We start from the raw sequence: 17,454 nt of genomic DNA on the forward strand, positions 1-17,454 counted from the left end.
AATTCTACAACCACACTGCAACATGAATGATTTTTGCATAGTTTTTTCTTTATTACGTAATTCTTCCTTTCCCCTCCAGAACATGACTTCTGAGGATAAATGTTTCTCAACACTTACGGACTAAGAGAACCCCTGGACACATACTAGTCATGTAATTTAATCATTTTCCAAAAGGTCACCTTTAAAATTAAGCTAGCACAGATGAACTGTAGTTGTCTTTCGCAGCTTTACATATTCTCCCAAGGTAAAAACCATAACCCTATGCTTTCATCGAGTAAGATAAGATGATGAATCGAAAAAAAAAATATTTTCCATTTCATCTGCAGCCTTTATTTCCATGTAGTTTCTTCACCAGGCTTCAACTCTCTGTGTGGAAAGAAAAAAAGGAAAGAGACTAAAATTAGGATAATTTTTGTAGAACATTTACTAATAGATGTACTTATTCTACAGTTTTGAGAGTGATGTATGAATTTTTTTCCTCGCAACTGCTGTCAGTTAAAAATTGTTCAACACTGATACACTTCCTCTTTTCTTTCCAAAGCTTCAAAGGATTGAGTCCTCTTAACTCCCATTCTTTTAAATGGAAGCTTGATGCTGCTGAATTCTAAGATGTTAACAGACTTTCTACATAATGGGATCCAAAAGGAAAAAAATCTTTTAAATACAAAAATTCACTGCTTTACTGGGAAGAGAACTAGGGTGTGAAAGAGGGGACTTTTGCCGGAAGCTGAAACACCAACCTCATTTCACCAGTAACTGCAGTAAGAAAAGTGCCATGGGGTGGATAATGTGATAAACTTACTTCCTCAACTAACTACGAAAGTAAGTTTATAACTTTCTTTATGACTCTGGTCTACCTAATTTAGGCAAGATCAGAGTTAACAAAAAAATAAAAATCCACCTGCAAATTGATAATAACATTCTTTTAGTTCATGTTGTTTTGTTAATGCTACCATCTAAAACAGAATTACAAGTGATAGAGCTGAGGCAATGCATTAAATTATCTAAATTCTTCCCAGAGGTGGGTCAGCAAGCCCAAACTCATCAGTGTCTATAGTCACATCCTTCAGTGAAGATACAGCAGCTGATAACATAAATGTGTTAATTTTCAAAATCTCGGTTATTATTTTCAAATGACAGATTTACGTAAGTACCTAGTGATCCTTTCTTTCATTACTAAAATGGCTCCTAAAGCCCCAATTTTCAGGGGCATTAGTAATTTAAACTGTTCATGAATGCTTGCTGAAATTTTTAGGGCTTTCTTCCCTTTAGCATTTTGACACTGATGGGTTTTTTCTCATACTTAATACTCTCAAGAAGCGCAGAGAAGCATTTTGCAAATAACATACAGCAGACCTTCTATATAATAAGCTCTTGTTTCTGAAGGTAGACAGTTTTTCATCATTCAGTCTGTCCAAATAGCATCCAACCACAAATCCTAAGGGAACAAGGATGTGAACCCAGTGATCACGCAGAGCTTGGGTGAAATTCACCATGGTTGCTAGAGAGAAAAGAATAACAGAGGAGGGTTACTGATAAATCTGTACATGGAAAGTGTTGCATACCTGGCATCTTTAATCTCACTTACTATGAGACACATACTGTTCTCAAATCCTTATAGTTTTCTTAGAAAGCAACCTAACTTAGAGCCCTGGAGAAGAGAGCTTTAACCTAAAATGAGAAACACAAAACGTCTTTTAAGATATCCCTGGTGAAATAGTTCTATTTAGATGTTCTAAAGTAACTTACCCATTAAAGTAACTCTAACAAATGCATTTACTACCTAAACTCCTGTAGACAACTTTATTACCTGTAACAAGGCTGAAGTTAATCTGTACGTTCAGTGGGTAATTGACAAGTAAGGAAGAAAGGGCATTTCTAAAACCCAGCCAGCTTTTACAACCTAAGCAAAGCTAAGATTAGCGTCTTCTTGTCACAGCTGCGAGCTCAAAGCCACATACTAGTTACAGAGAACGGACAGAACCGACGCCGTTGCTCGCACATCCCAAACCGCAGGCGGTCGCTATGGCGGCTGCGGCCGGCGCTCACGGTAGTGACCCAGGAGAGGGCCCTGCCAATCTCCCAGCTCCGGTGCTCCTAGCCTGCCTGGGTACCCCACCGTCCCCCGCACGCCCGTGCCCGCAGGGACAAGACGCCATAACACCACGGGGCTGAAGGTCGCTCCGGCCCGGCCCCCCCGTCCTGTGTTCCGGCCGAACGGACAGGGAGACAGGGCACAGGGCGAGGCTGACACCGGGACCACGGAAACTGCCCATCAGCGGCTCCCACCCCCCTGCGGGCCCCACCGTTACCGTTCGCTGCTGCCGCCAGAACCCGTGCAGCTGCCACCCCAAGGGCAACGGGCGGCGCGAGCAGGCCGGGAGAGCCCACCGGCTGCGCAGGGAGAGGGGGAGGAGAACTCACCCCTCCCGGGAAGCCTCGCGGTGGTGCCTTCCGTTGCCCTTCCACCTTTCCTCCTTCTTCACGCCTTCCGCAAGGTGGCGGAGGCTGTTGCGCGGGGCGGAAGCGGCGGCTGGGTGCGCCGGTGGGCCTGAGGGAGGCCCCGGGGCGGGTGGCGGTGGCCGGAGTGGCTGCTCGGCGGGCAGCGCTGCGGGCCACACTGCAGCCGGGCCCGGGGCCCGGTAAGGAGGGCTCTGCTTCCCCGCTGCGGGGAGCCGGTCTCTGCCCGGGGCTGAGGCGTGAAGCGCTCGGCTTTGTCCTCGCCGAGCTCACCCTTGTCCTTTTTCTCTTCTTCCGGGGAGTGGAGTGGGCGCAGGGCTTGCTCCCTTAATGTTGGGCCCGGCAGGCGAGGCTCACTTCGTCAGGGTTAGGCCTCTGTCTCGGCGGCGGGACGCTGGAGCCGCCGTGTGGAGCCCCGGGCACGCCCCATGCTGGATTCCAGCTCGGGCTCACACCCCCTGCGGCAGTTGCTGGGCTTGAGGGGACACAGCCTTGGGTGCGCCGTATCCGGCCCTCGGCGGGGAGGTGCTGCTGCTAGCTGCGCTGTTCCGAGTGATTCTTTTTATTACAATAGTAAAAATATCCTCTTTGTAATAGCCAAACACCTACAAGGATCAGGTTAATATCTGAGGCTTAATTAATGTCCAGTAGGTGTTATCCTAAGTGTTCGCAGAAATGAATGAAGTTAGGTATAAATAGACCTTTGCTTTGGCTTAGGCAATGTAACATTTTCTTCCTCCATTCAGATTAGTTCTGTTGGCGATTAAGTACTTGGGAGAGGAAAATGACATCGATTATCAAGTTGACTACGCTTTCAGGGGTGCAAGAGGAATCTGCCCTTTGCTATCTGTTGCAAGTAGATGAATTTCGTTTTCTTTTGGACTGTGGCTGGGATGAAAACTTTTCTATGGATATTATTGATTCTCTGAAAAAGTAAGTAGTTCAGTTAATGCACTCTTTTTGATAGGTCTCTGAAATACCACGCAATGGTATGTGTGTGATGATGTAAAATCCAAAGTTGTTTTGGATTTGTTCTTTGTTAGAGTTATGGTTTATATGAAGGGAATTATGCTGCTGAAATATTTGCAGTAGAAACATACTTGTTTTTATTTTTTTTCTTAGAGTCTTAAGTTACATCTATTAACTGTAATTCTCAGACTGGTCTGTGTTTGGCTTGTATGTTTGTGGGGTTTTGAGGTGTTTTTTTTTCCCTAAACATGGCACAGAACAGAGTTTATGGGGTACTGACCTTGGCTCTAAACTAGTTTAGAATGGTTCACTAAGTTTTAAATGAAAGACTCCTTAAAATACATAGGTTCAATACAAAGTGGTTCAACTCTTTGTTTCAAAGAAGTTGAATGAACTGTCAGTAAAACAGCTTCTATAAATTATCCCAGCCTTGCAAAGAAATATACCTGTCTAGGCTTTAATACTTTTTTACAGCAAGGAGCTTTAATGCAAGCATTGATTACATGAACCATGGCAATTCCTGAAAGAAACTAAGTCATATATTTTCTAGCATTAACACACTTGTAGTCTTTGAAGTCTTACTAAGAATTATTGCGTCCTTAGGATAATTTGTACATTTTTTCTATTCTTATCTGTGAACAATTAGATAAAATCCCTTTTTTAGTAAAAGCCATGGAGAAGAATGTGTGTGCCCCAGTTACAATGTGAAGGAACAAAAAGCTTTCAGCCATACTTGTATTTTCACTTGTTGCATGTGTTTTGTGCCTTTAAGTTTTTCAGTTATGCTAGGTAGTAAACTTCTAGTCTGATTTTTATTTTGTGCCACACTTTTCAAGGAAAAAATATTTTTAAATGAATACTCCCCCAAAAATTCATGTGTCCTTTTTCCTAAATTATGTTTTTGACTTCTGTGTTTTTAAAGACATATGTTTTGATTTTATCCTTATCCATTTAAGTATTGTTGTGTCTTTGGTCCTGTGGGTTTTTCTCATCAGAAGAAAAGTTGTAGTCTGTTTTGGGTTTTAAGTGTATAAACAATTTGTAGCATGTCTGCACTGGTAATATTTTTGACCCCTCAGTTAATGCACTTTCTGGTGTCCAAGCATATATTAAGGTCTTTCTAATCAAGAATTTTATGTGAAATGTATGTCTTCCAGACCTTGAAATCATGTTTTCAGTATTCACTTGCAGTTCTAGTACTTGAACATTTGGAAAGATCTGTAACTTTTAAATGATGATTTTAAAAACTTCATTCTGAACTTGGAAGGATTTAAGTTTTTTTGTTTGGCCTTCAGGATGTGTATGTATTCTCAAAATAGCCATAGTAGGGAGTATATAACACCATAAAGAACTCTTTTCACCAACTTCTGTTGTCCTCTTTTTGTAGACATGTACACCAAGTTGATGCTGTTCTTCTTTCTCATCCTGACCCTCTACACCTTGGTGCGCTTCCATATGCAGTTGGAAAAATGGGGTTGAATTGTGCCATTTATGCAACTATTCCTGTATATAAAATGGGACAGATGTTCATGTATGATCTCTACCAGGTATGTTTAAGTTACTACTTTTGTACACATCTGTATGGTAGAGTGCTCAGGTTCTTGAATTTTCCTTATTTGTTTTAGTCCCGCCATAATACTGAAGATTTCACACTCTTTACATTGGATGATGTAGATGCAGCCTTTGATAAGATACAACAGCTGAAGTTTTCTCAGATTGTCAACTTGAAAGGTAAAGATGTCACCCAAGTTTCACTAAATGACTTTTAATGACTGTTGTCTTTCACTAAGAGTTTATGTATGTGTGTGTATATGTGTGTGTGTGTGTATATATATATATATATATATATATACACACACCTTTAATTTAAAAAGGGAGCAAGCTTTGACATGTAATGGATTTTGCAGGACTGATACTGGTAGCCCTGTATCAGTCTATATCAGCTGAACATTTGCCTCAGTAATTGTATGTGAAAATGGGTAGAATTTCCACTTAATGAGGAGAAGGTCATGCCAAAGCATATTTAGACACGTTTTTGTTTGTATGTTTTTGTAACTTTTCCTGCTATTGTCTCTCAAAAGCATATACTCATGCCTAGTGGTAGATAACTCGGAACTCTTCAATAACTAGAAACACATAGGAAGGCTTCCTAGAGAATTAATAGTTTGCAGATGTTAAGTTACACCATGTGGATGGCTTAGGAGGTCTTCACTGGCTCTTTATGATATTCAGTCTAGCTTATTGCTGGGAACTGTGGCATCCAGAGGATCAGCAGCTTCTCACTCACTCTTTAAGCCAAAGATCAGAATGAATCGGAAATCCTGTTCTTGAACAGACACCTACAAGCTAACCACCAGCAGCTAGTCTCAGGTGCAATATCTCCTAGTTCCTGAATGCTGCTTGCCAAAATACTTGCCCTGTAATTTGGAAAACAGAAATGGGATGTCATCCTTGAAAGGCTGCTGATGCTTTTTCAAGGTATGTGTAGCAAGGCTATGTTTATGCTGCCAACTTTTACATCTTAAAAGTAATTTTAGTGAACAACTTTTTCTAGGGTGTTTCTTAAAAACTCTTTCATATTTAACGTAAGTGATTTGAAAGATTTGGTGGATGCATATAAGAAGATGATGTATGTTTTAATTATTAAAGCTGTGCATTTCTGTTCAAGTTGGTGGCATGCAGTGAAGTCAGTGAGTAATGGTCACAAGTAGTCTCATTTTATTCTAGCAACAATGCAGGTTAGCGGCCACATCAAGGAGTAGCAATGCATTAAGAAAGGCATCAGGTATTGAAAAGATAGATTATCCCTGACTGAAGCACTTGAATGCTTTTCCCGGTTTGTTTGATTTGCGTATTTGTCATTCTGCAAAACTGCCCAGTTTGTGTAATATGTATGTGGATTTGTAAGTACTCAGGCAGCCAGTGATGCAGTAAGCATCTTGTGTTGCCCTAGAGACGGGTCTGTTTTGCACCAGAGTGCCTCTCAGTATCAGTGCGGGAAAGAAGTGATCTTCACTTTAGTTTCTTTTTCTGGAGGCTGAATAGAAGTATACTGCAAAAAATTTTGAGGTTACTGGCTAGATGGGAAGGACAGATGTTAGTGTTTTTTTTCATACTTCGTTTGACTTTCTTCTGCCAGTAATAATTTTGGCCTGCCGTTGTTCAGAGTTACTCATTTATTCAGAATAATGGATGTTAATACATGTATCTAAGATATTGAAAACTTCTGTAGGCAAAGGACATGGTTTGTCAATCACGCCGCTGCCAGCTGGACACATGATAGGAGGCACAATCTGGAAGATTGTCAAGGATGGAGAGGAAGAAATTGTTTATGCAGTTGATTTCAACCACAAGAGAGAGATGTAAGTATAACATAGCAATATGTATTAAAAGTTGTGTTAGGTATACATCATTTGGTGTGTAATAAGCAGGTATGGAAGTAGCAGTGCCTTTCCAGCTGCAATGAGAGCACTAATTTCACTTCTTTTCAGATTAATCGGTTTGAGATAAGCATTAACTCTGTGTTTCTGTATTCCACTGAATATTATTTATTTGTAAGATTGCAGCAGGAAACATTCAGCTCCTGAGGGGTTTGTTTTCTGTACATGCAGGTATCTGGAAGCTAGCTGCCTCTTTTTTTTATTTTTTCCTTATAAAATAGAAATGCAATAAAGTGAGATTTTGCTTTTTTTTTTTTTTTCCACAGTCATCTGAATGGATGTTCCTTGGAAATGCTGAGCAGGCCTTCATTGCTTATTACAGATTCATTTAATGCTACTTACGTACAACCCAGGAGGAAGCAAAGGGATGAACAGCTACTGAGTATGTATTCTGTTTGGGTTTGAAAAAAGCAGTAATGTGTTTTGTTAGCTACTGTCAGTTGTTTTTATATGAGAAATTCCTCAGCATCCAACTAATAACCTTTATTAAAATGTAAAAAATTCTGAATTGCTCTTTTCTGATTGTACTGATCCTTTGGGTTAAATATTTTTCTGAAAACAACAAAGCATGGTTGAAAACAGTATATTTCACCCAGTATCTCCTTTTTCGGCACATTCTTATTTTAAACATTGTTTTACTCTTGGTTTTGTTTGTTTGGGTTTTTTTTTTTGGTTTGGTTTTGGGGGGTGCTATTATTTTTGCTATTTTTGCTTGCCTTTTTTTTTTTTATTTTTAGTGAAAAATAAAGCATCAAGACAATGAGATCTTTAGAGCTACCAAGAAAACTCCAGTTCCCTTTAATCTTGGTAGAAATGTGGCTTTGGATCTCTTTTGAATATTAATTTAAATGTATTCTTTATGCTTTGATTATGATTGCTGATGGATATAACAAAAACAAGCTACAAACATTCTAATTTTGGTTTAAAGTGTAAGTAGGCTTTTGTTTTGTTTTTAATTCAACTTAGCTAATGTTTTGGAGACATTGCGAGGTGATGGAAATGTGTTAATAGCGGTGGATACAGCAGGCAGAGTTCTGGAGCTTGCTCAGCTCCTTGATCAGATCTGGAGAACGAAGGATGCAGGATTAGGAGTCTACTCCCTAGCACTTCTGAATAACGTCAGCTACAATGTAGTGGAATTTTCTAAATCACAGGTTTGTTCTGTTTTTAAAATGCATTTATGATGAGGGTAATGGAACATGTATGCAAAAACATTTTATTTTTTTAACAGTAAAGAATGAATAAATACTGGATGTTGTCCTGTTTTTATAGTGCATGTTTGTGTCTCAGATCTTTCAATCAAGTAACAGAGTACAGTCATGGCTATGAGCATGTTTCTTGATACTCATTTTTGGTTTTATCACAATACTAATTAGCACAGTTTATAACTTTAAGAAGAGGACTTAAAGTACTTGCTTCTGTGTTGTTTATGCTCAGCATTATTTCTACACTTACTGAGAGGCGTATTCAAGTGCATATTGCATCCTGCACTTCTTATCAGGTTTGTACCTTATTGAAGGACTTGTATTCTTATAAATAACTTTCTCTTAATACCTATTTTAGGTTGAATGGATGAGTGACAAGTTGATGAGGTGCTTTGAAGACAAGAGAAACAATCCTTTTCAGTTCCGCCATCTCTCCTTATGTCATAGTCTGTCTGATCTGGCTCGAGTGCCGAGTCCAAAAGTTGTTCTTGCCAGTCAGCCTGACTTAGAGTGTGGGTTTTCTAGAGATCTTTTCATTCAGTGGTGCCAGGACTCCAAAAACTCTATAATTTTAACTTACCGGACTACACCTGGAACATTAGCACGATTCCTGATTGATAATCCTTCTGAGAAAGTTATTGATATTGAGGTAAGTGGCGTCTGTATATCCCAGTGATTTTTACTGTGGGCCATCTGAGGGAATTTGGGTAAAGCTGAGCTTAGTTTCCTTTTTGACCTACTGAAAACAATTCTAGTGGCAGAGGGAAATCTGAAATCAGTATGTTGTATGCTTAACTGATTGTGGATAGACTTGGATAAAAATAGGTCTTATATGAAAAACAGCAAAATGCTTTTTGCTGTGTGGCAAAACTGATACTTCACAGAGATGAGTATGAAATTGCTTTTAAATATTTATCTTTAGAAAACACTCTGGTTTTGTTATAATAGATGAAATTCTGCTTGCAATTGACATACAGATCACAATATACGATGGGTTATTCTTGGCAGAAAATCGTAGATCAGTTAGGTTGGAAAAGACCTCCAAGACTGAGTCCAGCCGTAAACCCACACCGGCTTGTGCATCCCATGTAGCTGCCAGCCTGCAGCTCCCTGGCTGCCCTCTCCAGAATAAGATTCAGTTTTATAGTCAGATTTGCAACCTGTAGCCCTTCTATGGTTGCTGTTGTACCACGAAGTTGCACGTATACCAGCTCCCCTACCCTGGTAGGATCTGGCCACTTGTTTAAAATAGAGGTCAGATCCTCAACTGGCTTTAGATCATGCTAGCAGCATTGACTTTAATGGGGGATGTCTTAATCCAGCAGAATTTTTGGCTTATTACTTCTCCAGGGGGAAAGAAAAAATATTATAATGGGGGTGAAAAATGTGTCTGACCTTTTTTATATTCCAGCTCCTACTCTGGTTTTGGATGAGGGAAGAATCAAGTCCAATTATAATATATCCCCCCTGAACTGGAAAGATAAGTCAGGAATTAGGGTACACTTAATTGTTATTCTTGCTTTAAAATTATTATTTTCAGTAATTTTATACCTATGTCTACTTCTGTTGGTGTAAACACTTAATGTGAGTCTCTTGTGATCACCATGATAATTTCAGTCCTCATGATGCAATTTGGTTTAGCTTTAGATTGAATTGGAAGCATTGAATTACAGTATTAGACTATTACTAGGATTCAGCATTATTCAAAGTGGCCTGTATTTGAATTTTATTTTCAGAAAGCAAGAAATAAAATTTACTATTATTTTGCCTGCTAGTATGACTTCGCCAGGTTCTTCTGGTTTGATGAGGGTAGATTTAGATTAGATATTAGGAACAGCTTCTTTACTCTGAAGCCCTGGCACAGGTTGCCCAGAGAAGTTGTGGCTGCCCCATCCCTGGAAGTGTTCAAGGCCAGGTTGGATGGGTCTTTGAGCAACCAGGTCTAGTGGAAGGTATCCCTGCCCATGGCAGGGGTTTGGAACTAGATGATATTTGAGGTCCTTTCCAACCTATGATTCTATGTTGTTAGTGACACAAAAAGTAAACACTGCTCATCTGGGAGTATTTGCATTCCCTTGTTGAAGAGAGATTTCCTGAAGATGTTTTAAAATATATTGTAAATTTTAAAAAAGTTTGTATTTATTTTAATACTTTTTGAAATGCTTTTCTGTTAAAGTAGAATCTACTGATAGGTAACATTGTCATGATTTTGCCATGCCAAGGTGTCACACATTTGCATAATCTTGTGTTGTATGTAACATACAAGTTATACTTGCCCTTGGTACTTAAATATGAATGTTCTTGTCAGCAGTGTGTAGGAAGAGTATTAAAGTAATGTCAGCTGCTCACAATAATATTAATTTTAATCCTATTCAGTTGAGAAAACGTGTCAAGTTGGAAGGAAAAGAACTTGAAGAATACCTAGAAAAGGAGAAACTAAAGAAAGAAGCAGCTAAGAAGTTAGAACAGTCTAAAGAGTAAGTATACTGGCTGTTCTTGTACTTGCTGTTAGGGTCAGAGCTGAGATTTCTGTGTGAACATTCCACTGGTCACAGGGATAAATGAAAAACATAGTTTTGATAGCCTTGTCTAAAGGCACAGAGGAATTGGAAGTAGTTATCTTTAATCTGGTGTTATGATAGACCTGTTTCATTTGCCCTTTGACTGTGGGCTCTTTCTCAGATACAGAAACTGCTCTTGTCCTTGGTTAGTGTTTATGTTAACTCTTATTTTCCAGTTAAGAGTGTTTATGTAACATTAAACCTGAATGAAAAAAATGCCAGCTTTTTGGAATGTCATTTCAGGGCAGATATCGATTCCAGCGATGAGAGTGATGCTGAAGAGGATATTGATCAGCCAACTGTACATAAGACCAAACATGATTTGATGATGAAAGGTGAAGGTAGCCGGAAAGGAAGCTTCTTCAAGCAGGCAAAGAAGTCTTATCCAATGTTTCCAGCCCCTGAAGAAAGAATTAAATGGGATGAATATGGCGAGATTATCAAGTATGTGGTGGGAATGCATACTGTGACATGTAGCAGCTTCGTAATACTTCAGAAATAAAAGTAATAAAAATGACAGTTTTGTCTCTTTAGCACCACTCTTGCATGCTCTTTCAACCACAGTTAGAACCATTTGCACTGAGTCCCACAGGAAGCTCATGATCAGTTTGAAGCTGCAGAGTTCTGATCCTTGGCCTGTATTCATACCTCTTTGGAAGTGTTTCCACTCCAGTTTTTGGTTTGTTTTTTTTTTTAATCTTGAGATAGAAAATTTCGTTGTTTTTTTTTTTTTTAACTTGACTATTTTTCTGCTTTACACATAATTTTGAAAAATTTGTAATGATGGGAAAGAATATTGTTAATTCTAGAAAAATCTAGTGATTTTTGTTCTTTCTGTGTAAGGAATACTTGCTAGAAAATCTCATCTCAGTTTTGCAGGATTTCCCAAGATGTCAAGGTTGTTTAAGATAGGAAAATGGTATTTTCCAAATGACCTCTGCTCAAATATGGAAATACTGAAGGCAGTTGTTTGCAATAAAAATTATAAAACATCTCAGTAGTAACAGTCAGCATTATTTGGTTTTTATATCATGTAGTGCTTTGGTTTCACTGTGAGACTGTTAAAAGCAAAATGACTTTCTTTCTTTAGACCTGAGGATTTTCTAGTTCCAGAACTTCAAGCAACAGAAGAAGAAAAAAGCAAATTAGAATCTGGTTTGACAAATGGAGAAGAGCCTATGGACCAGGATTTATCAGATGTTCCTACCAAATGTATTTCTGCAACAGAATCAATGGAAATTAAGTGAGTGGCTTTGTTCTTGTCAGTTCTGCTGGAATGGTGGTATGGGTACAGTGCAAATTGGGTAAAAGGCTAGTTTGGAATTAACAAAGTGGGAAAGGGCTTGGTCTTTGGTTTGTTTTGTTATTTCGGTTTTGGTGTGCTTCCACCTCTTGTCCCCCAGGCTAAGTTATTTTTTTGTTAGTCTTTCCTGGGGTGTGGTACAGGGTTAGGGTTAGGGATCCTCTGATGGAGACAAGTGAAAGAGGAAAAATAGTATGCTAATATAGATACTAAAATGTTCATATATCTATTTTTAAATAAGAACTTACTCAAATAAGCTTATCTCATGTTTTGGATAACTGTGTGAATGAATTTTGAGAATTTATAGTGTTAAATGCACATACATACTGATTGATAAGATATCTTGTACTGGCAGCTTTTGCTGATGTAGAATAATTTCAATATATCTTCCTATTTTTAAATGAAGTATTTTGGAGCACTTGAAGGTTAAATCTTTTAAACTAAAAAATGTTGATCTTGGGCTTTTTAATTCAAATTAGAGCCAGAGTTACATATATTGACTATGAAGGACGCTCAGATGGTGACTCAATTAAAAAAATTATTAACCAAATGAAACCAAGACAGCTGATCATTGTCCATGGACCACCTGAGGCCAGTCAGGACCTTGCAGAATGCTGCAGAGCTTTTGGTGGAAAAGATATTAAAGTTTATATGCCAAAACTACATGAAACTGTAGATGCAACCAGCGAAACTCACATTTACCAGGTAAGGTAGTGGAATTTGTTAGTTTTGTAACTACGAGCATTAGTTTCTTTTTCTGTTGGAAGCTTTCTAACCAAATGAAGTGCACTTGAGACACTGAATTAGAAAATAATAGATAGAAGTGGGGCATCAGAATCCTGTCTTTTTATTGGGGTGTGCTGCAAATGGGTAGTTGTAGTATCCTGGATACAGCTTCATTCTGCTATGGGGATCATGCACAATCTCATGTGGATAACAGTCTTTCAGAGTAGGGCTTTGATGGATTAAAGTCCTGGAATGCACCAGAGTACTCAGGGTAAGGTAGTGTTTTGGTCACTTTAAAATCTGATGTTTACAACATCCCTTACTATAAAATATTGCTTTTTTGGAGGGTTGAAATTTGGAACTGCTGTTCAGTAACCTAAATGTATCTATGGAAATTTTCCTTAAATTTACTACAGCTAACTGAGGAACTTCTTGGCTACAAAAAGAGTTTCTGATGTTTTAAAAGGAATTGATTGCTCTTGCTTTACTTTTAACTCAAGTTTGCAGTTGCATAGGTTCTTTAAAGATACTGATCTTCACTGCTTTTGAGTAACAACATGAGGGTTATATAAATTATATTCTGAAGTATAGAACATCTTGCCTTGCTGATACCAGTTCCTTCCTTCCTTTCCTGCCCCAAAAGAGTATGAATCAAACCTATGTGGAGAGACAGTAAAAGGAAGACTGCCATTTTTGTTTGGGTTTTTTTGTTTTTGTTTGTTTGTTTTTTCGTTTGTTTTAAAACTTGAAATAAGAATTCTGTGTTTTCCATGAAACTAATGGCACTTCTAATTTTGTGCAAACCAGGTCAGGTTAAAAGATTCTCTTGTCAGCTCCCTTCAGTTCTGTAAAGCCAAGGATGCTGAGTTGGCTTGGATAGATGGTGTTCTGGACATGCGGGTTTCAAAAGTGGATACTGGAGTTATTTTGGAAGAGGGGGAGCTGAGGGAAGATGAAGAGTTAGAGATGCAAGTGGATGTGCCTTCTTCAGACTCTAGTGTCATTGCACAACAGAAGGCCATGAAAAGCCTCTTTGGCGATGATGACAAGGAGATGTGTGAGGAGAGCGAGATCATTCCTACTTTGGAACCTCTGCCACCTCATGAGGTACAGAAATTATGCTGGTTTGAGCCTCTTTTTTCAAGAGCTTTGTATTCATTTGGCTTTTTCTAGTGCTTACAGGTTGATGCTGTGATCTTATTCAAATGAAAGCCTAACAAAAACTGAATTTTCATGTTTGGTTTTCTCTTTAAACCTGGTACTGTTCTTTGTTCATATTTTATGCTTGTAGGTGAGGATGATCTCTTGCATCCAGTAACACTGCCCAGTATCCAGTACCATTTATTTATGAAGATAAAGATTTTTAATTAACATGTTTCATATTTGTAGTTAGTACTTGCAGATTTGGAAACAGTTGATGTTTAGTCACTCCTGGATTTCATTACGTTCTATATATTGACGCTGTGGAAAATACTTCATGTACTTGAGATACAGATCTTCTGAAATTCATGTCTCCTTTAGTAGTGATTTGAGACTTCTCTAAATTTCTTTGCTCTACTTTGCGTGTGAGTAGATAACGCTTTTTATCTTTCCATTTAATGATTACAATGCCTTCTAATCCTAGAATTGCTTATTAAATTACTCTTGCACAGTCTGAAGTATAGTCTGTTCTAGGAGCTAGATAAATGAGGAGACAACTCTAAAGTCTGTTCAGATTCATGACAACTATCATAGAAGTATGTACTGATAAACAGTACAGCTTACTGCAGCTCTGTCCCTGGCATAACATGGCTTTGGAGAGGGATCTTCAGTGACAGCCTTCCGTTTGTCTTCAATATGTGAACAGAGAAATGAACATTTCCACTTTTTTTTTTTTCACTTTTACTTGACTTCTGAATTTTTCCTGTCCTGGAAGTGTCTTGTTGCAGGTGAACAGAAATGAAACCTATCTTCTCATTTATTGTCCTGTAGTTGGCCACACTGCTGCCAACACAATGATGAGGAGATCTTGGGGAAAAATGGGAGTTATTTGGTAGCAGAAGCATTAATTGTGTATGTGTTGTTTAAAGGTTCTTGGACATCAGTCTGTGTTTATGAATGAGCCAAGGCTGTCTGACTTCAAGCAAGTTCTCTTGCGAGAAGGTATTCAAGCTGAATTTGTAGGAGGAGTGCTTGTGTGCAACAACTTGGTGGCTGTTCGCAGGGTAGGTGTTCTGTGTATTAAACTCTTTAGTGTAATTTAGAATATTATTTACCAATGAGAGACTTAAAAGTAATAAACTGAAACATCTTTTGTTTCAGACTGAAACGGGGCGCATTGGATTGGAAGGCTGTCTCTGTCAGGACTTCTATAGGATAAGAGACCTTTTATACGAGCAATATGCTATTGTCTAAGGAAAGTGCTGCAAAGATGGGTTTATTTGAACTTTTAAAGACAGTGGGGACTTCTCTCAATTTTGACTTTTTGTAGCTTTCTAATTTATACAGGTGAAACCTAATTCCTAAAGAACAATTAACTACCCTGAACATGTAAATAATTGCTACTTGTCTTCATAAATCTGTTGGTACATTCCATGTTGTCGACTTTCAAACTGTTGCTGTCTCCCACATAACACATTGTAAATGAGTTTATGATTATTCTTCTTAGGAAGGGTTCAGATTGTCAGAATGTGTCTTGGTTTCATAGATTCCCTGCCAAAGAATACAAAATAGAACAAAGTTATTCTTCTATTTTAAAATAACATTAGATGGGAAACTGTAAGTTGCTTTGCTTTTGTTCTTTTTGTTTCTTGTGTAATTGGGGTTTTTGGTTTGGTTTTTCTTTTGTTTGGTTGGGTTTTATAAATAACTCTGATTTAGCAGGACAGTCAAGTGTGATTTGTTTTGCTTGGTTTTTCTTCGTTTAAATGAAGGTTAAAGTACATTTTGTAATAGCCGTTTAAAGCTAGACTTGTCTAACTTTCCCCCAGTGTTAATGTGACTGCATCTTGGTCTTGCATCTGCTATTACTGATTTGTTCCAGAACAGCAGTTCGTACTCTATATCAAAAAATTTACTTTGGAAAGGTACTCCAAGATGACTGGATAATACTGTCAGGCAGTTTAGAATCCAGTGATTGTGTGCTTCAGTGTAACTTCTGTGCCAGTGTACAGAATTTGCAATGTCAAGCTTTTGCAAAATTATGCCAACTGGAAAATCTTTTTGAGTTCTGACTTTAATCCTTCCAAAACCTAAAGCCTTTATCCATCCAATGTGGTGTTTGTTCACAGTGCCGTGAGCCAAGTTCAGGAAGATCCTTTATCTTGAAATCTGACTCATGTGATGTGTTAATGGTTTTGTGCCATGTTTCATTCTACTTGCATGTGTTGTGCCATTTTTCATTCTAGTTGACAGTGGGACTTACTGTAGCTGCTGATGCTGGGAAATGACCTTTTTAGGTGAAAATGAACACAGTTTTGGGCACCTTAATTTCTCAGAAATTAACTTACTCAAACAAATGGCTGCTTGAGAGTTTATTTAATACTTCTTTTCCCTGTCCACATGTGAACCACCGGCTTTGGCAGCGGAGAGTTGCTTGCTTGTTTTTACCTACAGCAGCAATGTAATACGTACTTTCTGTGTGTATGTTTAAATAAAACACTTTTTAAAAAGTGGCAAAAATAGCCCTGTGGGCTTTCAGTGAAAAGATAACTTACTTTGCAATTTATTGCTGAGAAATAGTTTTCTATCTGATCTACAGACTATTCTGTTTAAAATAGTAACTTAAAACTGAAGACCGTGTTAAAACAAGAACGAAACAAGCACTTGCTAGAACTATATGCTAAAAACTTAGAAACCTTGAAAAGTGAATACTCAGTGGCAACATATTTTGTTACACAAAGCAAACCTTGGCTAGGAATGACTGAATGGCTTCAATGTGCTGCTTTGCTTTTTTTATTATTGTTATTTTTATTTATTTTCTATTTTATTGACAGCCACAACTTCATACAAATTCTCTGGGTTTGTAGCTGGTTTGTAGCAATGCTATCTAAATCTATATGGTACCGGGTGCTTGTTGGTTAATACTGTTGTATTGTTGCTGATACTAATGAACTTTCATAAAGTGAGTTTCTTTGTACATGATGATTTTGGCCTTAGGACTTGAGGGCTTAGTATGGGCAGAGATCACACATGCCTGCATGCAATGTGCTAATAAAGAAAAAATCCCTTAGGAAATCAAACTAAAAATAGTGCTGTCCTTAAAGGATAAAGACAGGACAGTCTGATCATATATCTGTCAGTTTTGTTTTTTTAACCTATTGATTCAAATTCTGCACAGTTAAACAAAAGTTTAGGTTACTGTTCACTAAATTCCTGTGTTCTGTTAGAGGAGAACCCCAAATTAGTGCCATCACTATGGAAGAGGTTCAAGCCTTGGTATGAGCAAACCAGCTAACTGTTCTTTTTTTTTAGTCTATTCCGTGTAAGTGTGGCTTGAAATCAGACCTAGAAAGCTGATACTCAAGGCTTTTTAGTCATCTGAGGACTGGGACTAGGGAAAGCTGAGGTTTTTTTGTGAACAATGCTGGTGGTGAGAGGGGTGAAGGGGAATACAGGATGTCTGCAGTAAACACATGACCTGCCGCATCTGCACTGTGGGGCAGGTGTGCTCCTTGGCTGTGTATTCATTACTTGTGGAACTGAAGGACTTTCTCATAAATTTTGCAGTCCTCTGTTAGCTCTCAGATTATTATTGTTCTATTTTTTTCCTTAACTGTGATTAACTTTAAACAATAATTGAACTTCTCTGT

At 38.3% G+C, this 17,454-nt stretch overlaps 2 protein-coding genes across 3 annotated transcripts; one reads left to right on the plus strand and one right to left on the minus strand.

Moving 5' to 3' along the window:
• Nucleotides 1-27: 27 nt before the first annotated feature.
• NDUFB1 (NADH:ubiquinone oxidoreductase subunit B1) lies at nucleotides 28-2,394 on the minus strand. 2 transcript variants are annotated; one of them, XM_061463882.1, is made up of 3 exons: nucleotides 2,313-2,394; nucleotides 1,357-1,501; nucleotides 28-366 (listed from the first exon to the last, which is right to left on the minus strand). In XM_061463882.1, exons 2-3 carry the CDS (start codon nucleotides 1,494-1,496, stop codon nucleotides 330-332), a joined length of 177 nt encoding a protein of 58 aa, XP_061319866.1. In that variant the 5' UTR covers nucleotides 1,497-1,501; nucleotides 2,313-2,394; the 3' UTR covers nucleotides 28-329. The 2 variants fall into 2 exon arrangements, with proteins under 2 accessions (XP_061319866.1, XP_061319865.1); XM_061463881.1 differs by lacking the exon at nucleotides 2,313-2,394 and adding an exon at nucleotides 1,962-2,189.
• Nucleotides 2,395-2,556: 162 nt separating this feature from the next.
• On the plus strand, nucleotides 2,557-16,453 carry CPSF2 (cleavage and polyadenylation specific factor 2). The gene is made up of 15 exons (XM_061463864.1): nucleotides 2,557-2,642; nucleotides 3,207-3,393; nucleotides 4,817-4,976; nucleotides 5,055-5,160; nucleotides 6,662-6,791; nucleotides 7,136-7,251; nucleotides 7,836-8,023; nucleotides 8,433-8,723; nucleotides 10,451-10,551; nucleotides 10,879-11,079; nucleotides 11,726-11,878; nucleotides 12,418-12,643; nucleotides 13,472-13,771; nucleotides 14,734-14,868; nucleotides 14,966-16,453. Exons 2-15 carry the CDS (start codon nucleotides 3,245-3,247, stop codon nucleotides 15,056-15,058), a joined length of 2,349 nt encoding a protein of 782 aa, XP_061319848.1. The 5' UTR covers nucleotides 2,557-2,642; nucleotides 3,207-3,244; the 3' UTR covers nucleotides 15,059-16,453.
• Nucleotides 16,454-17,454: the final 1,001 nt, after the last annotated feature.

Source organism: Pezoporus flaviventris, unplaced genomic scaffold (assembly GCF_033815535.1).
Source record: "Pezoporus flaviventris isolate CSIRO_AGI_PZ_B2104156 unplaced genomic scaffold, CSIRO_AGI_Pfla_v1 ptg000036l, whole genome shotgun sequence".
Taxonomy (NCBI): Eukaryota; Metazoa; Chordata; class Aves; order Psittaciformes; family Psittacidae; genus Pezoporus; species Pezoporus flaviventris.